General features: G+C 37.6%; 2 protein-coding genes across 2 annotated transcripts in view; one reads left to right on the top strand and one right to left on the bottom strand.

The window, feature by feature from the left end:
- hibch (3-hydroxyisobutyryl-CoA hydrolase) overlaps nucleotides 1–19750 on the top strand; it is a 29985-nt gene extending 10235 nt beyond the window's left edge. The window contains exons 7-14 of the mRNA XM_081369376.1: nucleotides 1410–1488; nucleotides 8067–8212; nucleotides 10453–10539; nucleotides 13913–13971; nucleotides 15268–15349; nucleotides 17311–17430; nucleotides 17585–17618; nucleotides 18263–19750. Coding sequence (XP_081225502.1) covers nucleotides 1410–1488; nucleotides 8067–8212; nucleotides 10453–10539; nucleotides 13913–13971; nucleotides 15268–15349; nucleotides 17311–17430; nucleotides 17585–17618; nucleotides 18263–18378 — 723 coding nt within the window. The 3' untranslated portion in view covers nucleotides 18379–19750. The remainder of the gene's footprint in view (nucleotides 1–1409; nucleotides 1489–8066; nucleotides 8213–10452; nucleotides 10540–13912; nucleotides 13972–15267; nucleotides 15350–17310; nucleotides 17431–17584; nucleotides 17619–18262) is intronic.
- Nucleotides 19751–21766: 2016 nt separating this feature from the next.
- akap19 (A-kinase anchoring protein 19) lies at nucleotides 21767–22306 on the bottom strand. Its single transcript, XM_081369378.1, has one exon. It carries the CDS (start codon nucleotides 22163–22165, stop codon nucleotides 21896–21898), a length of 270 nt encoding a protein of 89 aa, XP_081225504.1. The 5' UTR covers nucleotides 22166–22306; the 3' UTR covers nucleotides 21767–21895.
- Between the last annotated feature and the right edge of the window lie 3533 nt (nucleotides 22307–25839).

Raw genomic sequence — 25839 nt, 5'->3', positions numbered from 1 at the left:
ATCACTGTAAAGCTGCTTTGAAACAATCTGTATTGTAAAAAGCGCTATATAAAAAAAGGTGACTTGACTTGACAAAGATATTCGGCCTGTATCGGTAATCTAAACATTTTGGCCGATTTATTAAAGACCTGGTAATCATTTAGCTGTGCCTGTAATGCAAGCGTATCAGCCGTGTGCTAGGGTTGCTGTGTTGTACCATTTGTTTCTAATCCTACGTGGTGCGGGAACAATCTGGAGTTTCAGAGCACATAGAGATACGGTGTGCCATACATCAGTGGACTGTTTGTTATTCCATTCCTGGGTCTTCTGCTTAGGCGAAACAGTCATGATGCAGGGTCTCAAACACTACTAAATCACAAAACATGTTGTTGGTGCTTCACTATAGCAACAGTGCTTAGGGAGAGGCTTAAGTTCTGACACTGTGCATATGGTGCACAACGGTCCAAATTGACTTTGTCCACTCTTTTTCCACTGCTGTTGTTTTACAGGACAAGTTCAGGAGTAGTTGCTCATTTCTGTTGTTGAAAACATGTTTTTTTGGACATCTTCACAGATCTTTTCCATAAAATGAAAAGATAAAGTGGAAAGATAAGTTTATAGTAACCATGGGCTGTCAGTCTTCAAACAAAAACAAAAAACACTAAAATGAGTCTGTATGAATTGTGCTCTACAAACATACACTACCGTGCAAAAGTTTGGTGTTAGTAAGATTTAAAGAAATTAATAGGCTACATTTATTCAGCTAGGATGCTTTAAATCATAAGTGACAAAAAATACTTTTCAAATATTTAAATGGAATATTTAGATATTTAAATATTTAAATTCTTTTGAACTTTCTATTTATCAAAGAAAAAATCCAGCTTTGGTGAGTATAAGAGACTTCTTTCAAAAACGTTTTACAAATGTTTGAACAGTAGTAAAAGTCACACTTAAAAATGTATGAGGATGATTGTATTAGACAACACAATACCAAAGCAAGTGGCATCTGCATGGTCTAAATATTGTTTTAGTGGAATTCGGTTGCACCAAATTTGATAACCAGAAAGACAGTACATTTTGTCTTCATCTTTAAAAGCATTTTTTTTTTTTTTTTTTAACAACCTTACAAGCTCTGTAATTTGTGCTTGAACTAATTCTTCAAAACAAACTGCGTTTTATACTTTATCTAATTCAGTTAATGTCACCATGAACTGAGCTGTCCACAGTTGGCCACAAACTTTTGAACGGAAGTCTCACACAAAGGTATTGGAGATTTTTAGAAGTCTTCATATGGACCACGCATACAGATTTGGTGCGACATGAGTAATACATTTTCATTTTTGAGTGAACTATTCCTATATGTGAACTATATCTGGTCTGTGAACATGGTACACAATTATTGATCTGCACTGTTTTCTCTGTCTCGGCAGGGCGTGGGTCTTTCAGTTCATGGACGGTTTCGTGTGGCCACTGAGAAGACACTGTTTGCCATGCCAGAGACAGGCATCGGTAAGAGACAGCCAGCGTTCCTCTCTCTCCCTGTGGGCTGTAACTGGGTTATAATCTGAGTTCTCATTAATAATGTAAAATGGCTTTGGTTTCACAGGAATCAATAGTACTTCATCCAAAAAAATGGATTTTAAAAGTGAATGTGAAGCAGCATTTGCCAAAAAAAAGTTTTGGCACATCTATTTAAGTAGCATTTATTTCCCCAGGGGTCACTTTTAATTACAGAAAAAATTGTTTTGTTCCTACAAAATTGTACACACTTAAAGGCAGGGTAGGCAATATGTTCCAGAATTTTTTTTTGTTATGCTGGTTGAAAGTCTCTACAATCCTGATAGCAATCACTAAGTTAAGTGGTCTTAATGTATTTATATGTGAATATATCGTCTGTGGAAGGCGTAGGACCATAAAATGTTCGTCCAATCATGACCTAGTATGTCCTACCTACCTGTCAACATAATGTATTTCCATACCTCCGCGCAGACATCACACGTCATCAACGAGTTTCATGCTATATAGAGTTAGACAGACGTCAGTCACCGAGCACCGCACCCGAAACAGCAGCCGTCTTTTACAGTTCCCTCGTGGACCAAAACATCGAGCTTATGCTGCGTTCACATCATAACTACTGTAAAGGAGATGGAAACCCATGATGTTATACTCGAATTTTTGCGTTTCAATGGCAACACTATAAACTCCGAAATGAATCCGCAGCGGTCAGGTGGTACAAGTCAGTGCTCTTTAAGTCATGTTCATTATTATTGTAATGTTATGTGCTTTGAGACATGAGGTAGTTTAACGGCATCTCTCTTGACGCTTTTTGCTCCCTGCTGTATGCATTTTGAAGGAGGCGTGGCTTTTGAGACACTCTGAAGGGAGGGTTGGATGTCATGCTTTCAAAGCTAACTTGCTATTGCTAACCGCCCTGAAAATTGCCTACCCAACCTTTAAATACTTTGTATTTTGACTGTTGAATCATGTCCAAACCAGACGTGACATGATGCTATAAAAGGTATTTTTCCCATGTTGAGTTTTTTTTCCTAACCAGTCGCAACAGGGGATTCTATTATGGAAGCAGTTTCTATTTCTGAGAACATGCAAACTATGACAATGATAGTCTCACGTAATGATTCTGTGCTTTATTTAATCTTGTCTAATATTACCATACTGAAAGCGATAGTGGATAATTCACCTCAGAGCTTGAAAATAAATTAGAGGAAATAAGAATGTTTGAACTGTGAGCTCAATGTGAACAAACAAGTGTTTTCAGTGACAAAGATTGTTTCATTAACTCAGTGTTTTTAATAATAGGAAAATGGTGTAATATTTATTCATTAAAATATGTGCCTATCCATTTAATTGCGAGCGCAGTGTGCCTGTCGAGAGAGCTCTCCCCACACGCTCTTCTGATTGGCTGTGTGATATTTTATCGATTTTGTCACGTCTCATTGCGTTGTGGACAGACAAATTGCTTGTCACTGGCATCGTGTCTGATTAAGACAGGGTGTTAGATAAACTATATAAATCTTTCACCTCATGGCAAGCCAAATTACAACCAGACCAACTTGAGCTGAAGATGTTACGTCTGCCTCTGAAACGACACAGCACTCACCTTTGCAACTATAAAAAACCCTTTTGGCCCAAAGATTTCTCAAAGCAGTCTTTCAAAGCAAATTGTTCATGTCAGTATTATGTGGAAAGTGCATTGAGAGATGGTGTGGAGTGAAGCACCTGTCTGATGCTTGTGCTCTCTGAATGAGCAGCATGCTGAAACGCTCCATAGACAGCAGGAATCTCCGTTTCGCTCATGGAAGGAATTCTGGCGATGCAGGCGGCGTCCCATCAATCTGCCGCTGATATGTAAGTGAGTGGGTCTTGTTCCAGTCGTGAAGCCAACAGATGATTCTTGCGCTGAAGTATACAGATTTCATTCCCCAACCTCTCATCTGGTCTAGGTTTGGTGGAACTCAAATGTGGACAGCTCAGGTCATGGTGACATTAATTGCATTAGATAACAAAGTTTAAAAGCCAGTTTGTTTTAAATAACAAGTACAAGCACAAATTGCCAAGTTACACGAAATATCAAACGTTTGGGGTAGTTTTTTAGATTTTTTTATGTTCACCTAGACTGCATTTATTTCATCGTTTATTTGCATTTATTTGAATAAAGTGAATTTTTTTTAATTAAATTGACAGGAATTGCATTTGATCCTGTGATGGCAAAGCTGAATTTCAGCAGCCATGCTGTGGTGATCCTTCAGAAATCATATGTAGATTGTAATCAATATTGAAAACAGTTGTGCTGCCTAATATTTTTGTGGAAACAGTGATACTTTTTTCCCCACGATATTTTGATGAATCGAAAGTTCAACAGTACAGCATTTATTTGAAATAGAAATATTTAGCAACATTTAAAATCTCTTTCTTGTCACTTTTGATCAATTTAATGTATCCTTGCTTAATAAAAGTATTGAATTCTTTAGAGAAACGGAACTTGCCCTAAGTACATCTTAAATAATGGCATCACCTACCCTATCAATACAGGCTTAGAAGGACATGAGGGCGAGAAAATGAAGACAAAATGTACATTTTTTGGGTCCAAAGTGAATGTTTCCACATCCATCTTTTATAACCATTCCCTCATAATATATCCATGTGTGCTGCTGTCTCACTTTTTATTGCACATGCTTTAGATTTTTCGTGCTTCTTTTCATTCCATGTTCTAATCACACCCTGTGAATGGTATGTCGGGAGCCTTGATGCGGTATAAATCAGATTGTCTGTGATGAATACCCTGCCCTTGTCCATATCACATGCTCCTACACATGTAGGCAGAAGTCTGCCTTGGCTATTGTAAATCATTCTAGACTCTTAATGAGAGCGCTTTACAGCATTTCCTCTCGAGCTGCACTGCGTCCTTCACTCTTGCGAGCCTTGGGCAAAGACTCCCTGCAGAACTGTTAGAGTGGCAGGAAGTAGTGCTAATCACAGTTTGTGACACATCTGTTAAGCGTCTGTGCAATTGCGTGTGTGTGTGTGTGTGTGTGTATTTGATTGAGTGAATGCTCAGAGTCTGTGTGCCATCACCCGCTAATTCCATTAAGAGCCAGTGTTTCCCAACCCCAGATGAATGAATAATCCTCTTTGGGTTAGCACTTGTCTTAATGGTTTATTCTGCGGTAAGGCGACCAGCCTCATCTGTCTCGTAACCGGTACTTCCTTATAGTTCTTCCTTCTCGACATGAGGTGGTTAAACAAGTAATACATCATCATGTGTGCCTGGGATTAATGTGGATGTTTCCTTTGCACCTTTGGTTTGAAGAATGCTGTCAAATCATGATCAGTTTGAAGTGTGACCCAGTTATACTGGTGTATCCCCCATGCGAACAAGGTGATTGGCCTTGCTGACATGCATCTCCCCCTTCTTGGCACTAGTCCCACCCATTCATGCATAGGGACAGCATTTGGATAATCTCCAATTATCCTGAATGAGGTATAAGGACCCACACTGTATTTACAGATTTTTCTGTTTGTTTTTTGCATGCCGATTTTAAAAATAAAACTGCACACAAAAAAATTTAATAAAAAAAAATGCACTCATTAATTTTTTACCCTCTTTTTTTTATATTTAGTTATATATGTTATCTATTTTATTTCAGGTAAAGTTTGTATTGTTTCAAGTAACAAAAAGTTTTTTTATGGTTTTAGTTAAAGATAATAACCCTGACTTGCTTCCTCGGTTGAGGCAATACTAACAATATTTTGATAGATCTATAGTATATATGCTTTTCGGGGAAAGTTTCACAAATATATTAGTATTTAAAAAAAATATGTTTAGAATGAGTCAATTTACTCTTTTGAAAAAGTACCTTAACTACAATCCATTAATTGTAAATTGCACGCATACACACATACAGTACATACATATTTATCTATAAGATGAGAGTCCAGTCATAGCAGTGTAACAAAAGTTTTAAGCAGAAAAAAATAAATGTTTTAAGCAGATTTGCAGATTTACCGATTTGCCATAAGTTGCACAAGCACATAGTTCCGCCCCGACTCGCTCCATTGGTTGAGCCACTGCTATGATGTGAGGTTGCTTATACAAACAACATTTTATCTGGTTTAAATAACTTTTTTGTGCTTTCTAGTCATGTTATGCTTTAAATGCTCCAGGCGAAGTGGGATTCCAGAAGGAAAGCACCAAGAACAGCATGTTAGCAGTAGCCTTGAGCCATTTGTGCTGAGCTGTGACATTCACCCATGGTGGCTCCTTCTCTGTCAATGTGCCAGCCATCTGTGCGTCGAAAATGCAACCCCCCCCTCCCCAGCCAACCCTGCAACCTGAACCCCTCCTCTTCACCCCCTTCCGCTTATGGATTAAGGGGCTATTTGGGTCTTAAAACTATGCCAGCCTTAAGACAAAGCGACTGGGTGCATGGCAAATGTAATCTGCATTTATGATATTACATTTGCCTCCTGGAATCAGGTCAGGGGACTTAATCCTGTCGCGCCTTATTCAGAATTCTACCTCATGCTGAGGGTTTATGAGGGAAGTGATGTCATTTTCTCAGCCTTTGCTATTTTAAAAAAAGCACATCAGGTTAATAAGATTGTAGCGCAGCACTATGACATTTTATAATCACATCCTGCAGACTGAGCACTGCATTTGATAACTGGATGGTTATGGCATAATTAGCAACTATTTATGCTAGGGTTTCTCTTCAGGTTTATACGTCTAACATAACTCTAATAAAGGGTAGATAAATATAGGCTGTAAATGTAGTATTAAATATTTTCCAGGTATTTTTTTAATCATCTTTTGGCTTTAGTGTAATGACAATATAAAATCCTATTATTTAATTTTGTCTTTATACTTTACTATTTTTCTTACACACTATAAATGGGTCTTTTGTACATGGAAATATACAGCTCCCTTTATATTTTAGGAAGGGGGTCCCTTGGTATTATCATATTTGTTGGGCCATTGGCATTAGTGACTCTTTGTTTATTCAAGTACACTGAACAAAATTATAAACGCAACACTTTTGTTTTTACCCCCATTTTTCATGAGCTGAACTCAAAGATCTAAGACTTTTTCTATGTACACAAAAGGCCTATTTCTCAAAAAAATTGTTCACAAATCTGTCTAAATATGTGTTAGTGAGCACTTCTCCTTTGCCGAGATAATCCATCCACCTCACAGGTGTGGCATATCAGGATGCTGATTAGACAGCATGACTATTGCACAGGTGTGCCTTAGGCTGGCCACAATAAAAGGCCACTCTAAAATGTGCAGTTTTATTGTATTGGGGGCATCCGGAGGGGTCCGAAAACCAGTCAATATCTGGTGTGACCACCATTTGCCTCACGCAGTGCAACACATCCCCTTCGAGTTGATCAGGTAGGTTGTTGAATGTTGGTCCACTCTTCTTCAATGGCTGTGCAAAGTTTTGGGATTTTGGAACACGCTGTCGTATACGCCGATCCAGAGCATCCCAAACATGCTCAATGGGTGACATATCCAGAGAGATATGATGTTTTCAGCTTCCAGGAATTGTGTACAGATCCTTGCAACATGGGGCCATGCATTATCATGCTGCAACATAAGGTGATGGTCGTGGATGAATGGCACAACAATGGGCCTCAGGATCTCATCACGGTATCTCTGTGCATTCAAAATGCCATCAATAAAATGCACCTGTGTTCGTCGTCCATAACATACGCCTGCCCATACCATAACCGCACCGCCACCATGGGCGACTCAATCCTCAAGTTTGACATCAGCAAACCGCTCACCCACACGACACCATACACGCTGTCTGCCATCTGCCCTGTACAGTGAAAACCGGGATTAATCCGTGAAGAGAACACCTCTCCAAAGTGTCAGACACCATCGAATGTGAGCATTTGCCCACTCAAGACGGTTACGACGACGAACTGCAGTCAGGTAGAGACCCCGATGAGGACGACGAGCATGCAGATGAGCTTCCCTGAGACGGTTTCTGACAGTTTGTGCAGAAATTCTTTGGTTACGCACACCGATTGTTGCAGCAGCTGTCCGGGTGGCTGGTCCCAGACGATCTTGGAGGTGAAGATGCTGGATGTGGAGGTCCTGGGCTGGTGTGGTTACACGTGGTTTGCGATTGTGAGGCCGGTTGGATGTACTGCCAAATTCTCTTAAACGCCTTTGAAAGACGATTTATGGTAGAGACATGAACATTCAATTCACAGGCAACAGCTCTGGTGGACATTCCTGCAATATGTACACAAAATAGGCCTTTTGTGTACATAGAAAAAGTCTTAGATCTTTGAGTTCAGCTCATGAAAAATTGGGGCAAAAACAAAAGTGTTTCATTTTTATAATTTTGGTCAGTGTATTTCCTCAATCACAGTTTCTGATATTACTTATGAAATCTCTTGAGCAATTGTAATAATTCCCTTACACAAATTTTCCTTATTCCTGTGGCCTGAAATTAATCTTTTTCTTTTTTTTTCTCTTATGTAAAGTCATGTGTAGCAGATTTTTACTTAAGATCATGCTCTAAATGGATTTTGCTTTGTGTGTTTTGTTTCTATAGGTCTGTTCCCTGATGTTGGCGGTGGCTACTTCCTGCCTAGACTTCGAGGCAAGCTGGGCCTTTTTCTCGCCCTGACAGGGTTTCGCCTCAAAGGAAGAGATGTTCAAAGAGTCGGGGTGGCTACTCACTTTGTGCAGTCCGAGAAGGTAATGTGTATATACTCTAGTAAATGACTGATACATATTGGCTACTTCATATGACAATATTTGGCATAAATATATAATGTGTCAATTGGTCAAAGTCTTCTGATGACCTTGTGAATATAGATATAGCAACTTTTTCTGTTGTCAAAGATTTTTGTGAATTGAGTAAATATTGTAATGTAAAATATTAGTTCATTTCAGCAATGCTGTGCATGTCTGATTTGCCTTAATTAATTTAAAATATTATTTTATATATTTTTATATATATTATAAATTGTGAATAATATATATAAACATGTTGTTTATAATTTAGTATATGAATGTATTTATTATAGTATAAAACATTATAGTAAACATGCCATTTTATAGTTTATTTATTAATATAAAACTATATAAAATATTTTACATATATAGAGTGTGTATGTATGTATGTATGTAGGCTATACATGTGATTAAAGACTGCGATTGAATCCTTAATCTGATTATTGGAAATAATCACATTATTGGTGCACATGTAAATGTAGTCATTGACAAAACCATGTTGCATTTTCACATCCAGCTCCTGGTTTGGACACAGTAGTAAGAAGAAGATACTATTGTGATTGTAGGACAGTTTTAGTACAGTTTTGAGAGGATGAAACTCAAATTCAAGGTAATGGTGACCGAGCTGAGCTGGTGCTGGCCTCCTGGGCTTTTGGGCTGCAGTTCTTGCATTTGAAGGTACTGAAAGGAGAGGAGTTAGTCAGCATTTCTCAGGCTTGCCAGCGAACTTTCGGCAGCAGGGGGCGACTGAGCACTGACACTAAGCCCAGTTCATGTGCCAGAGGTGAAAATGAGTACCAGGGCTTGGCACTGCTGGAGAGAGAGGGGCATACAAGCCTACACACACACACACACACACACACACACACACACTCACATCCTCTGGCCAAGGACAGATGACCAGCAGGATCTGACATACACGCTATTCACAGAAGTGACTTGTGATAAAAATAACCACAAAAGGGCTCTGAGGACAGTGCGTTTGTTTGTACAGCACAAGAGCTGATTCACTTTAATTTATGAGCAAATGCATAATGCATAAAAAAAAAAAAAAAAAATTGAGTCAGGCTGTATTATCATTCAACAGGGCAAATTTAAAAATTGTGATTTTTTTTTTTTTTTTTTTTTTCAGGCCTAGAAAGCATATGGAAATCTAAAACATAAAATTTCTATAGCGAATATGCATTTTCTCTTGCTCTGAGATGTGCGTTTTTCTCAAGATGCGTCCCAATTTGCATAGTTATCCAAAAAGAAAAAGTGCATATTAAATCCCTGGATGATGCACTTATTTACCCAAAAAAGTGTGGAATGCTGGACACTTCATGATCTAAATTGTCACAGATTGCCTTGCTAAGTGGAAAGGCAGGGCTATCTGACTGATGGAGGATGACAAAAATAAAAACTTTTAAACCTCATACACTACATGGTAGAGTAGTCATAGTGTATAGTACGTCATTGGGACGCTACTCCAGTTAGTAACAGATTAGCACTGTTCCAATGAACCTCATAAATTATCTATTTGAAACACTCAACATTGGGAGCAACTCAACAAAACAGACAAAAACAGTGCTCCTGAAGTGCACTAGAGACTCCATTCACAATTGATTCCAGTAGAGATTAGTGTTGGTATGTGGATAAGCTAACGAATGAAGCTCTAATAAGCATACACATACATATGGGGCACAAATATTGAGTTAGAGTCCATTTTTAATTAGACAGAATTTGGTCTATTTGTTATGTGGCTCATAAATCAATCCAACACACTGAACATTTTTTAATTGATACTATGCGTTGAATGAAATGCAGGTCAGCATTTCTCTCGACTTGTTCGCCATCTTGAAAGGGATTTTTCAAAAACTTTGTCGCAGTGCATTGTGTGGTCACGTCTACTGTTGCTCGGCAACATTTTGTGAACAAAATCATTCCATTAGAAATCCTCGTGTTCACAAAAAAGTTGACTTCGAATGTGCCTTAGAAGGCTGTCCTGCAGGCAGCGAACTATGTTTTGGATCAGAGCTGTTGTTTTATGTTGTTTCACTGTGCCCCTGCAGTTTCCATCAGGAAACACCTTGTAAAAAAAAAATCCTGTTCTAAACAAAACATTCCCCTCTCTGCTCTTCAGTATCTGATTTAGACACACTTTTTTTTCTACCTGTAAGGTTGAGAATTTTCCCTTTTTCTCTCTCTCTCTCTCTTATTAGATTGCATCTCTTGAGAAAGATCTTGTTGACTTGAAGTCTCCATCGGTCAGCGACGTGGCTCAACTGCTGGATACTTATCAAGAACAGGTATGTGGCAGAGACAGATGTGACTTTAAAACGGTCTGTGCAGACTTTTACAGCCTCGGTGCTTGCAGTTACTCTACACAGTGGTGGGCTTGTATAATCTGTTACCATAGCCACAGTGTACAACACTGATGGATCTGCTTTCAGTGCATCTTTATATGGTTCAAATTAAATGCCATGTGGCGACACAAGTGTGGAAGATTTTCACCAAAAAATGAACAGCCCTGTGTAGTTCCAAACCGGTATCACTTTCAACCTCTGTGAAACTTGAAAGAAGTTATTTTAAACAATGTTGAATGTTTTAAACAACACTGAACCCCACTGACTTGCACAGTATGTACTGTACAATAAAAAAAAAACAGCGTGTCATCTTTTCAAAACATGTTTTTATGTTCCAGAGAAGAAAGTCATGCAATTATATTAATAATTATTACAATAATACAACTTAGGCTATATGTTACAATATACAACTATAATATAATGTAATTAATCAATATAAAACAATATATCAAATTTGTTTTCTAGGACTGGGCCTGTTGCAATTATTGATTAATCTTCTGATCATGGTTATTCGATCTAATCACAATTATTTTTGATAACCGCAATAATTGTGCAGTTTAAATTTCAATCGCATTTTTCCATCCAAATAAGGGAAATTTAGGCGTTTAAAGAAGTCCCATCAAATGTGCGATGTGTGATAGGAAGAAGAAGTGGAGTTATAATCTGTCTGGAAGTAAAGAATAAAGAATACCAAAAAAAAGCCACGTGTTACACACACATATATATTATATAATATATGCGTATACAGTATATACACACAGAGACATAATATATATATAAATATAATATATACATATATATATATATTATGTAAACAAACTTATGTTACATGCAATTATTGCGGTTAATCGATTTGACCGCAGTAATTATATTATGTAATGTTATGTTTTTATTTATATTGGCATATGATTCATTATATACATATTATTAATTTCACAGCATTGAAGTTTATCATCTGGGCCTGTTTTATTATAATTGTTATTATTATATTAGCTATATACGATTCCCTGTAAAAAAGAAAAAGAAAAAAGAATCTATAAGTGACATGAACAAAACAGAATTCAATTTTTAAATCACAATTATGTGTATGATAATCGTCAGCACAGAATTCATGATTGTGACAGGCCTATGCTATGTTGAGAGCCTCTGAGCCTCTCCAAAAGCTCAAAGTCCTCTGCTGTGTTACTATACTCATTACACTCGTAATGGCTTGGTGATATGGATTTATGGCCATCTGTGGTTAATGCTGTGAAGTTGTGTGTGCCGAACAGGAGTGTCTAAATGATAATTATTATGACTCATACAGTCTTTACATCACAAAGTTTTCCAGAGATCCTCGGGAGGGAGGGACTGATGACACACAACTTTCATGCTCCGGACAAACATATTCGCTTTTACAGACCCTTCCCAGACCCATTTTGATCATTTATTTTACTTTATTCTCTTCTATCATCAACAAATCTTGATAGTAGCATAATTAAAAACCTACACGTTGTGAATTATTTACAGTGAGTCTTTGCATTATGGTATGCCATGCCCTGGATGTTATTTACATCTGGCAATGCTCCTGCTTCAAAGAGAGTTTTATCTACAGCAGCTGTCACTAAACCATAAAACCATACACTTAACTCTTTGTTCATCAAGGTTGCACTTTAAAGCCTGTCGATTGTTTGATACTAAAGATTAGTAAGGGTGTATCCAGACCTGAGCAGATAAGAGAAGAATATAGACGCTTCCATTCTGTATTCAGATTGTACTAATGGTGGATTGTGATTCCATGTCATGGATTCTGTGAGAATGTATTGAAATAGAGATGTCAATGTTTGTGTATCTCTAGAGCAGGCGTAAAATGAAATGTCACTGGGATTCATGTCACAGCTTTTAAGCACTAGGAGGGGAGTAAATTAGTTTGTCCATCCGTACACCTACACAAAAGATAAAATTATAAATGGGCTGGATCTACATATATATATACATGCATACAATCCCGCTCTGAGCAGTGCGAGTAGGGCCAGTTACATTGGTGCCGTGACCCAGGTGGGAGTGAGGTTTAGGGGTGTGTGTGTGTGTGTGTGTGTGTGTAAGTAAACCTCACTCCTCTGGCCTCAAGAGGTGCACTAGCAACTGATGCCTGATGCTGCGGTCTTTAGCATCCTTGTTAGTGTGCCTGCCTCCCATGCTGGTGTGAATCCCACTCTGAGCAGTGCCAGTTAGATTGGCACAGTTACATAACCTCACTCCCCTGGCCTCAAGGGATGCACCAGCAACTGAATGCTAGAGGCTACATATTCTTTAAATTACCATTTCTATGGATATTTTAAGCAGGGATGCACGTAACTTTTTTGGTCTGGTTCTCAGGGGAGCACCTGGAGATGCTGCTTAGTATACTCACACTTTACATGGCACACTTATCCTACAAGCTGTCATCACTTTCCTCCTAACTGCTCTCTTCTTTTTTATCAAATATGGTAGATGATGATGATGATGATGGTTTTTTTGTTTGTTTGTTTTTTATTAACATTAATGGCACAGACAACAGCAAGAATATTAGGCTGCTGTCACTTTAAGACTGAATACATGGACCGAATATACTGACACACATCCGGTTTCTTTTTCAACTGTTCACTTAACCCAGAGAGAATACTTGCAGAGACAGGTTTTGTGTCCGTTCAAGCACAAGTAAACGCGAAAGAGGAATATATTCGGTGTTCAAGCACTGTCTGAATCGTGCCCCTCTGCTTTGGGTGTGTGAGGCTGTGCGCACAGATAATAGCGCGCGAGTCCCGATTTTCGCCTCTTCTTCCGCATTTAAAATAGTTTGAATGTGTAAATTGGCAAGACCAAAGACGTCCAAATGATAAACTCTATGATGGCCGAACAGTGGGGCCTGGTCCGTACGGATCACGGATCAACTGCCAGCCTTTGCACCCCTAATAATTAATGAACACACTTATCATCATGATTTCTGTCTTACCAAATATGGAGAACAAAATCCTACTCCAAAATGTAAACGTGTCCCTGTCCCTTGATTTGCTCAAAAACGCTTCTCCACGTTTTCTGGTTACCATTAGCATCTATGTTGCATCTAAATCAGCAAAAATGGATAAGATGAAGGCATTTTAGTTGCCTTGATACCTTCTTATCTTTGTAAACTGCCTGATGAGCATTTTTCAGCTTTCAGGTAAGGTTTCTGTCAGGACAAAAATGTCGTCAAACATACAGACAGTTGAGGATTGCAGTTGTCGAGGTTGAAATACAGCACTGTATATGTGTTTCAGCTGCTGTCTAAACACAGGCTGCTGTTATGTCTCCTCAGAGCCGTCTGGATGCTGAGAAACCTTTTGTGCTGCAAGAACAGACCGAGGCCATCAACAGGTAAACCTAAACCTAAAATAAACCATTTGCTTTAACCCAGAATAGAATTAAACTAAAGATCCCCCTCTGAATGGAAAACTAATTATCTTTCTTTCTTTTTTTTAATTAAGGGACAGAGGAATTAGGTTTTAAGTATAATTTTCAGCCTGATATTGTTTTGAATTGGCCATGTATGGTCATTAGTGATGCTTGCTAAAGTCAATTGACTATTAAAATTTGGGACTAGGGGGTGGATTCTTTTGACTTAGGCTTGTAAAGTTACTGTACCTAGCAACACCCTAGCAACCACCTACAATACTTGTATTGTCATGCCAGCATGGGCAAACACACATTTTCACATTCATTTATTTTCCAGAAGTTGTTAAAAGTAGTTTGTAAGTATTGTATGAATATTTATTTTTTGGAATTATCTTTTAGTATAAGAAAATTCTGGGTTGAACACAACTTTAGCTCTGTTCAAATGTGCATGTAATTATTCAAAGTTTACAGTAAAAACTAATATTATTAAATACTAATAACATTTTAAACAATTGTTTACTTTTTAAATATATTTTAAATATGTTAAAAAATATTGATTCATCTTTTGATTGATTAATTCCATTTGTGCTGAATAAATCTATTAATTTAAGCAAAAACATTTATGAACTTTTGAATAGTAGTGTATATTTTTAGCTATATCTCCCAGACGTAAAGCATTGAATTTAACCTGTAGCCTAATATTTAAGTATGAATGACAATTTTGCATACTGAGACTGTGGCTGCAGAAACCGTGCTGGCTTGACATCAGTAGACTTCACACTTTTGGAACCAATTAGTTATACTTGAGGGTTTGTGTCTGTTTCTCTGGATAAGCTTTAGCCTTCAGGTGCTGGTAAAACTTTGAGGCTTTTTTTTTCTCTGAAAGGCACATAATTCTACGTGCAGGGAAAAAGTTGGGTATATTGATCAAAGGCCTGAAATGATAAGACTGATAAACACTGGACACGCTCCAAAACTTAGTTTCCACCGTGACCTGAGTGTGTGCAGCATTGTCTTTGCGTCTCTCCTTCTGGGGCTTGAGTGTTTAGTGAAACAAATTATTTATCAGCCTATACACCCCTTGTTTACCTGTTTTTGTGGAGTTTGACTCTGCATTGCATATGAGCCTTATGTAACGTCAGTTGATGTTGCACTAATCTGCTGTCCCAGGATCAAACCTGATGGCTAATTTGGCTTGCCTGTTTGAAAAATATACACAAAATACTTCCATGGATGGTGTTCGCAGGACTGACCCTGTATATTTTGTTATTGTTCCAGGCTCTTTTCAGCTGGAAGTGTGGAGGAGATCATGGAGAACCTTAAGAAAGATGGCTCTGCTTTTGCACTCAAACAGACTGAGGTGAATTCAGGGATGGTGGCTAAAAAAAAAAAAAAAAAAAAAAAAGTTCAACCAAAAGTAAAAAATAATTTACTCACCCAAATGTCATTTTCAAACCCTTAAGACTTTCTTTCCTCCGTGCAACACAAATGTTGTGATTAACAATTTATATTCCGGGCTTGTCCTCACGCAAAACGTATGACTTCAGAAGTCAATGGAATATAGGGCATACTTTTCATCTAGACCACTTTTATGATGTTTTTGGTTACTTCAAATTTTTACAGCCCCAGTCCTCATTAAACAGGATGTTCTACTTCTTACTTTTTGTGTTTAAAAAAAAAGGTTATTCAGGTTTGAAATTACATGAAAGGTAAATTCATAGATAGATAGATAGATAGATAGATAGATAGATAGATAGATAGATAGATAGATAGATAGATAGATAGATAGATAGATAGATAGATAGATGGATAGATAGATAGATCACATACTGTATATAGTAAGTACATTTGGTTTGGACTTACTACTTCCGCCATGTTGTCATTATCATGTGACCTACAGCATCTGTTGCGTCGCTTCAGTGCCATTCGCAAATCCTCTCCCGTGGCCTCATGGGATAGTAAAGTGTCCATCAGATGTGCACTTCAGAATCTCGCCGAACTTAGTATGTCATCCAGGTACCTATTAATCTACTGTTTTATGAATTTGGATACACTACTTGGCACACATACTGTTTCACCTACTATAGTATATAGTATAGAAGTAGGCATATTCGGACAAAGGGTATATCTTGTATTTCGTCCCTTTATGAAGGCTGGCCGTTTATTCATTCTAAGTCGCAAGTGCAAGTGATGTTTTTATGAACTTCATAAAATTACACTGCAATAAAGAAGGCTGTGGCAGGGTTTGGCTTGTTGTCTCCACATCCTGCTCCTGCAGCTGGATAAAGAGTATGATGGTTTCCGGGATAAAGAAAATGAGTGCGTATGGGTTCTCATTTGAGGTCTGCATGCTCTCTGCTGCATGCAAACCCTCTCTCATATTGCGTAATGTGCCCTGAATCATATTATACCTCATTAGTATTTCAAAGCCATTCTGTTTTTCCTCCCATAGCGCTACTTTGCCATGCATCACTTTGTTTAGTGTGAGCTGTAGAAAGGAAATTGATGTTTGACATTGTGACGTTTCATTGTTGAAAATTGCTGTTGCTCAGCATGTGTGCACTGTTATTTTATTTTTCTTTGTCCCATCATGACCTAAACAAAGTTACAATATAATCGAAATACTTAATAATCCAGACTTATACAAAGTGACACAGATATAATGCCTTAAATGTTTGGTTTTATGTCAGAGCAGGTCATGCGATGTTCTCTTTAACCACGAGTCTGTTCATGGACTGGTCTTCTGCTCATATAGGGCCTCTTTTTATCAACAGTACACTTGGCCATTATGTAAACAGGGAGGTTTGTACCTTAAGATTTCGTGTGGACCATTTAATGTCCTTCCCGGCTCATACTATTTATTTTCCCAGCGTTAGTCCCGCTCATTTGCAGGGTCCGCTTCATCGGAATTATCCGCACACACACATTGGATTTGGCACAGGTTTTACGCCGGATGCCCTTCCTGACACAACCCAGCACCGTGAGTGCTGGGACCCACTCACACACACACACACATTCCTACGGCCAATTTGGCATATCCATTCCACCTAACCTGCATGTCTTGGGAGTGTGTGGGGGAAACCGGAGAACCCAGAGAAAACCAATGCTGAAACAGGGAGAACATGCAAACTCCACACAGAAAGGACTCCTGGATCAGCTGGGGCTTGGACCGTCTTCCCGGCTCTCACTCTTTTTTTTTGTTTTTGTTTTATTGTCCGCTTCAGATTAACTTGCATTTAGATAGCTATATCAGTTATTTTAATTGTCATTTATTTATTTTTCATTAATGTTTCATAAATATTTTTGTATTGAATTTTACAGATTCTGGCCAAAATGTCACCAACCTCTCTGAAGTTAACTTTCAGGCAGATTCAGGAAGGGGCGAGAATGAGTTTGCAGGAGGTGCTGGTGATGGAGTACAGACTCAGTCAGGCCTGTATGGTATGTAATGCAATTTTATGTAAATGCAATGCTTTATTATTTCGTTACCTAAATCAAATCAGTTAAAGCTGTTTTTTTCCACAGTATGCCACTTATTAGTTTAGAGGAAGTATTTGTGTTATTCATGTCATGAGGTTTTACTCTTGCTTTGCAGAGAGGTCACGATTTTTATGAGGGAGTCAGAGCAGGTAAGATGCACATTTCTTCAGAAATTCACATATTAGTAAATTTGTTTCTATCGATAACAGTATGATAGGTGTACCGAATCAGAAGTTGGTGTTAAAGGGTTGGACCAAATTTAATAATAAGAATGGACTCCATAATATTAAAATTTTGTAATTTAATAAATGTAGCATACTGTACACATATATGTTACATACACATCTCTATAAATGGCATTTCAATCATTGATCTTATTCCTTTCTGGAAATACCCCATGTGTCCATTATATTATGTTTATGGGTAATTCATATTTGTGTTTTTTTTGTTGTTTTTTTTACATTATATTTAACAATTTAAATTCAAATTACAATTCCACATCCTGTTTGCTTTCTCAATTATATCTAAATTCAGGAACTGAATTGAAATTTGAAAGACATTCCTAAAAATTCTGAATGAATGCTTATGAAAAAATAGAGCATTATATAATCTTCTAATGTCTGTTAATGGTAATAATACAGGGTATTATAGTGTTACCTAAAATTAAAGTGCTTTATGTGCTCTTACTTGTATGACATTCTTGGCCACCTCCACTCACCTGTTTTTTTCCCAGAACAACCCCAGAGAAAGGTCAGTGCATAACTAACAGATTTTACCCCCTCTCTGCTCGCAGTTCTAATCGATAAAGACCAGAGTCCGAAGTGGAAACCTTCTACCCTGTCTGGGGTCTCAGAGCAGGCTGTAGAAGAATGCTTCAGCTCCCTGGCTGAAAGAGATCTCAAACTATAGAAACTCCCCTCAAAAATCCTGCAAGTTGCTTTTATAAACTTCAGAAATGTATCAAAGAAATCAGTATTGTTATTTCTGTCAGCATAGCTGACAAATGCAAATTCCTCTGAGACTTCTGCATAGATCCGCTGATCCTTGTGTTGAAATGAACAATGCTGGTTTCTTGAGGAAATTTAGAGGTTTGGGGAGTTTTCTTTTCTCCACTGGGAAATAGAATTTAAAATAAGATAACAATTGAGAGCAGCCTAGTCACATTTTAAAGGAAAGGTTCACCCAAAAATTAAAATCATGTTTAATATGACAATATGAATTTACAGCAGACTTGTCAGAGTGAGGTGCTGGGAATCATATTTTGCATATTTCATTCTTAGAGGTGTCTTTTTCCTTCATACTGTGTAATCATTTGTGTAAACCCTGTGGAAAGAGAATGGCAGACGATTATTTTTGCACATTCTGCAATCCATGATTAACCTTGACAACCTTAACACATACCCTGGCCACGATTCAGTTTGGCAGGATTAAAGTATTGTCATGTGGTGCCTGCAGTATGACTTCTATTAACCACAGTGTTTACTACACAAGCACTTCCACTGGCCTTGACTATAGACATATCAGGCCTGACAGGATAAATCTGACAGATGTCAAAACAACTGTGATGCCTTGAATTCAGATGATTTGGTTGCTCATATATCTGTGTGGATGTTCATAAAAAGTGTGTGACCTATATTTGTGCAAAAACAAAACATAAAAATAATGTTTTTGATTTTGATAGCAGATATGCCCGAAAAATTTTACGTGCCCACAGTACCTCTCAATAAAACCAACAGTGTAAAAAAAAATCTGGTTTTCTGCATTCATTGAGCTAATAAAGGTTGATTGTATAGTATTAGTTGATTGTATTGTATAGTTGATTGTATTGAGCTAACAAAGGTTGACTATAGAGGTTGTAGTAAAGTTAGGCACGCGTTTGTGTATATGGACATGAATGTTACCTCAAATTGTATGACATTTTGCTGAGACGTTTGCTATTACTTTTCAAAGCAATCAGACTTACAATTTCCCCCTGGTGGATGCTAAAACAACAATTAAATTCCCATAGACTTGCACTGAAGGAGGGACCGAAGGACCATATGATAAAGGGCATGTTTTAAAGTTATTCTGTCTTGTTACATTGTTATATTATAAATACGAAACAGAAGAACCTGAAAGAAGGTAACAGCTGAGGTATCAAGAAAGGCTGTGGTTTTATTGATTGGCATAGGTTTTTTTTTTTTTTTTTTTTTAGGTTACAGAACTGATATTGCACAGATTACAAGTAAAACACGTCTGCTGAAATATACACTGAAATATGAAATACAACTATTTTGGTCAGAATCATCAGTAGTACCTTGTCAAACATTTATGAGATGGAAATGCCAAGAGAAATCAGCTTGACAGTACAGGCTGGTACAAATGTAGTCTGACTGCAGTGTATTTATTTATTTGAATCACTTTTTCCTGTGATACATGATCGCACACTTTGGGTAGTTCATAATAAACCAAATATAATCTAGTTCTATTTAGCCTAGTATAAGTAAGGAGGATAAGGAGAGTAGTGAACACCATGAATCCTGTGCTAATTGTTCTTTGAGATACTGAAGTTCTACTCTTGAGCACATTCAGTAATGTGCTGAAAGGCCTCGTAAAATACAACTTTAAGTCCTTCTTTCATATCTTAAGATTTCACTCTGCATTTATGACTCTCTATGCAAAAGTTTAATGGTCAAAGTGCAGTCCTTGCTTAATTGTCTTTGCAACAGGCCATAACAATGACTACCCCACTTCTTCAGTGGCCTTGGTTCCGGAAGTAATTTTCTCATTGATTTTCTCTATAGGGATTTGAAAAAGTTCCTCAGTAAAGAGATTAAAGCCATGAGCCAAACCAGTCAGAAGTAGTTTGGGAGATTTATTTGATTACAGGACATTGCACAATGCTGAATAGGAGAGGGTGGTCACTGGCGAGTTCACTTCAGAATAGGTTTTCATGATAACTCTTCATGATTATAAGTAGATCATTCCCTCTGAATTTAATTTTTTTTGTTTTTTTTTTATGTAGTTGAAATCACACTGACTTGTGAAGACGCACTTCGAGAAGCATACATCACCACCTCAGAGCGCATGGTGGCTAGGTCTTAAAAGGTTTATACATTATTATTAAAAATCAATCTCTATGGAGATAACGAATGTGATTTTTGCCTCCGGAACCCAACTGTTGCACTCAATTGATCCGAAATCATTAAATCTTCATATTCATTCATCTTCATTAAAGGGATTCTGGCTACCTGACAGCATGGCACAAGACCCAGAAGTGCCAATATATCCATCAGTAAAAAGCATTGGTGAGCAGCTGTTAAAACACTACCAGAAGAGTAATTGTGCTTGTATTAACGATCATTAAGGACATTGGCGTGTTTGGTCCCCACTCTGAATTTTTAGTGAGGTAATGTAATTAGCAATATGTGATTTTCAGTTAGCCTTTAAGAATTGCATATTTGAGCTGCACAGAAGAAAACATCTATTAACATGTATTAAAATATCATCATGAGGATACAGGATGAGTGACATCTTTAAACATCTCTAAAACTATGAGTTTGTCATTGATAAGCAATGTCTGGTCATAGTGACCACAAGGTTGTTGATTTTGTACCAGGAATTGCGGTTGACACAGCTGTCATGTAAAAAAAAAGGTTACCGGTGAAGTAATGTACACCTATTGATCCATAGAAGCCAACACTCTGGCCTTCAACACTGGTTTCTTAAAAAGAAACTGTGACCCCTGAGCGGATGATCTGTAAATGTGCGGTAACATTTACTGTTGTTCAGTGAAATCCATGGGGAAAATCCAATCATTTAAATATGTGATTGAGAATTTCATCTGAGGGCGATAGATTTCCCCAATCCCCATGCAGATTTCACGACAGGTACAAGTTGGGTCACTCAAATTCACTACGTTGATCAAAGGAAAGCTGCTTGGTTTGAAAGTGACTTGGTTTGAAATGGCAACAGACAACGAACCTTTTTTCTCTGTGAAATTTTGTAGAAAGTCAATGTGACCACACCTTAAGACCGATGGATGGTTGAAATGAGGTACTGTCTGATGTGCTGAAACACAAACATGAAATGCTAAAGGCAAAAAGATGAAGTCTATAATTAACATGGTTGTGATGATTGTGGCCTTTGGACAATTTCAGGGACTCTCCCATTAAACAACTGGGTTTTGATGGTAAACAAAAGACATAAAAAGATGCTGCCTTGTATTATAACAGCTCCATGGTCAGTTGTTAAAAAAAAAAAAAAAAAAAAAAAATGGCTGAATATTTCATGTGAATCCTAAAGAGATTTTCAGAGAGCCAAAGAACATCTTTCCAAAATGACATGATTCTCCACTGGCTTTCATTTGTCAATCTGAAAGCTCTCCTTTACATACAAGAAAGGTGTGAGCTAGACCAATCCAATCTTATTCCACACAGTTAAAAACTTATGGCACATCACACTCAATGTAGGGGATGTCACTGTACCGGCTGTCCACCTCCGCCCATTGTTGTACTGCCCGGGCCACAATTTCCTCTGAGAGTCTCTGGGCATAGTCCATCAACACCGGATTGACCAGCACTGGGTCCTCCATGGAGCCGATCTCTGAGAAAACTAGAACTGCTTTCTCTCCTTGCTTTCCTGACTTGCCATCCACTTTCTCCGTTGAGCCGGAATTCTGAGTAGGGTCGCGGTGCTTGGATTTCATGCATCCCATGATATAAATAATGTAGCATTGGTTTGAAAGCAGTGAGGCGAAGAGATGCAAAAATGGCGTGATACAGAGGTTATATTCCCTTGGTTGGCAGTTTATAGGGTTTTATATGGGTAAGAGGCTAGGATGTAGAGGTATTTCTCTACAAAGTGTAGTCCAGATGGTCAGCCATGATGTATAGCGTTCTCACACTTGCCCTGTGTGAAGAAGACGCATGTTTTCAGTGAGTTATTGCTTGTCTTTGCAACCTTGTCCAAGACACTGTAATGACTTGATTTTCACAGGAATGAGGATTTCCTAAATAGGCAGTATAAAGTAAAAATATAAAACTGCATGTGCTTACATAGGGTTTATAAATAACGTAGTAAATTGGCTAGATTTGTTATTCATTAGTGATGGCAATTCCGACTTAATTAAAATGAAAAGATTTAGTGCTTCTTAATGCGAACACGTAATAACATCATCAAGTTGACCATAGGATCGCGGCGTGGCATATCACATGCTCTGATAGCATTTTGGTAAAAGATAGGGCAGGCAATTTTCAGAGTGGATAGCGATAGCAAGTTAGCTTTGAAAACATGAGATCCCACCCGTCCCACAGAGCGTCTCCAAAACCACGCCTTCTTCAAAACACATGAATGCACACAGCAGATTACAATAATATTGAACGTTAACAATATATCGTCACAGGCTTCCATCTCTTCCAAATTACAGTTATGGTGTGAACGCAGCATAAGCTCATTGTTTTGGTCCAGGAAGAACTGTAAAAGGTGGCTGCTGTTTCGGGTGCGGTGCTCGGTGACTGACGTCTGTCTAACTGTACAGCATGAAACGCGCTGATGACTGTGATGTCTGCACATTCCAGTCGGACCGAATGCAATGATTGGAAGAACATGTTATGGTCCTATGCACTCCAAAGACAGGTATACAATGCTATCCATTACAGGTTTTCTATTTATAAGCGTATTTAGCCCAGTTCAGATCCAGCTCATAAAGTAATTTAAAATCTCAAATAATTAGTATTTACATGAAACACTACTACAATTAATTTGTCTCACTCTCCTCCCTAAATGAGACAAAAACATACTCTTATGCTCATAACCATTGCGTATATGAATAGCGATAACGTTTTATTTGTAACATTTCTACTAAATCTGCTTTTCATCAGTGACACTGGTTAATTTGCTTCACTCTAAAATGATCTTACATCGGTTGACTTTAAAACTGCTCGGACCGATTCAGTTAGATTTTCGATTCAGACCGATTTTGTGAACGGGATCAACCTAATCATTGAACTGATCCGACTCAAACGAACGATTCGTTCAGGATTCGGACGTCTATTGTAGTTGGCGTTTATCTTGTGCTGCCTGCCTAGGGCAGCTAATGACTATAACAGACTTCTTACAACGAAAGCCGATGGTTCACTCCATTTGCAGCTATTACACAGATACCAAACATCTATCATGTCTCATTTAAATATAAATCGAATTATGTGAAAAACATTGTGGATTCTAAATCTACAAGCTCTTTTGGGCGTCTGTTAATATTTTATTGAATAATGTTATTACTCTCGGCAGTTATTCTCGAATGACACTCAAACCTGTTGTACATAGCCTACATCAAATGCATACCATGCAGCCAAGGACAACCGACAATCACTGTCTGCAAATCTGAAGTGATCAACAGTTTAATAAACATCATGATTTATTCTATCCTGGTTACAGTGCTGTAGCAAGGGTGAACGAGATTAAAATTTCAGCTTTGTCGATCTTACTAGTAAATTGGATGGTCGTATTTGTGTCAAGAAAGCTTCAAGGTCAAGTCAAAATTATATATATATTTTTTTAAATGCACGATGATCCGTAATTTAATGTTAAAAGTGCACATTCCAGAGATATAATCAGTGTGGGTATACATACCCCTTCGGACTGCAGGCTGCGAGCGTCCATATTATGGATACAAAATCGAAGAAATCGTTTAATCCAAACTGAAATGCGTTATTTAACATGAAAACTGCGATAAATCCACACTAATAAATAATAGGCAGAAGCTCCTTCCTCATCACCAGTCTCGGTTACTCCACAGGAGAATGAGAAAGCATGTTGATGAACTTGCTCTGGTAGGATAAGTCGGGTCAGAATTCAGCATGTGCGTCCGGAGTCCACATATAATCATGATGATAACGTTTCAGTTTCATTCCAGTGACAGGACAGCGATGGGGCTCGACAGCGCATTAATCCGTGTTGTTTTTAAATTCCTCCCTGTCCATTCAGACATGGCCATCAACATGACTGAAATTGCAGCTGGGAAATTCTTTCTGTTTCACGTACACACTTAGTTCATGCTGTCCTAGCCTAAACATTTGTTTGTAAACTGGGTAAAATAGGTTACTGCAACACACGAAGACACAGGTTGTGCCTCGTTGTCTTTTTAAATACATTGTCGCCACCTAGTGAAATTAGCGTTTTCCCTATAGATAAACAAATGTTGATTCCCAAACTTTCTCATGCTATATGACCAAACTAGAGATGTATAATGTAGTCGAGATTCATTCGAAATTTATGAAAAATAAACGTATTTGTTGTCATACAGCATAGATGTTTTGTCATATAGGCCTATGATAGGCATTGCCTACATGATTCAGTAGTTAATTCAGTTAATGTTTCATTAGGCTGCATTGTAAATTATGAGTTTGTGAGTTTTTACAAATAAATTCAAGGCATGAGCATAGGCTATTATTTAGATAATATAATAGGCTATATTATGCATTATCGTAGCTTATAAGCTATGAAATTATAAGTTTCCGTTTCAATTCTCTCCGTCATTAGCCTATATTACTTTCACATTATTAGACCGAAAATATATTGCGACATTAAGTGATACGTAATGGATAATAATGCCCTGTCATCGATCGGCTCATTATCGCATAATATAAATATAATATAATATAATATAATATAATATAATATAATATAATATAATATAATATAATATAATATAATATAATATAATATAATTTTGTCGAGACTGGGTGATCTAGGCGCCAAGTCTTGTGACCCTGAAAAAGTTTATTTTGCGATAATGACCGGATGACTGCACATTTATTATCCCGTTAATTGGCTACTTGCCTAATAAATAAATGGACATGAAATTATGATTTTAGTTCAAATAATTTTATTATGTGAGAAGGAGAAACAGTGTAGGCTAATGCATGTGAAATCGGTTGGATAACATCAATTCGCTTAGCAATCAGGCCTATTCCAAGGTAGCCTAAGGCCTAACTCATTTTTTAATTAGGCCTATTTTGTCATGAATGATGATCCAACACATTGATGTAAATTAGAATATTTGTTTATATTTGTGTTTATTGGGCTATGTTTGCGTGTTACCTATCCTTATTATGTAACCTATCGTTTTACTAATAACTCACACTGTGCAAAACTTCATGCCAGGACCTGCTTAACGCGTTTTACACAAGACGATCCACAAGATGGCGCTATGTATCTTACCCATGGATCTAAAAAACGAAATAAGCTGCAGCAAACAAGATGACTTGTGATTATTCAATGTTACTGTTAAGAAATACATACGTGGTGAAATTACTTTGCGTTGCATTGACAGAAGCAACGTGAATATTATACAAATGCCTCTTTTTCAAATACCACAAGAAAAATGAG

This window comes from Scardinius erythrophthalmus (genome assembly GCF_964197995.2).
Source record: "Scardinius erythrophthalmus genome assembly, chromosome: 6".
NCBI classification, from domain to species: Eukaryota; Metazoa; Chordata; class Actinopteri; order Cypriniformes; family Leuciscidae; genus Scardinius; species Scardinius erythrophthalmus.
Note: the sequence above shows the minus strand (reverse complement) of the source record. Positions and strands in the feature narration are given on the sequence as shown.

Coding starts and splice junctions, on each gene's coding strand:
- akap19 (XM_081369378.1), bottom strand. CDS start 22,165: ATGGGATGCATGAAATCCAAGCACCGCGACCCTACTCAGAATTCCGGC.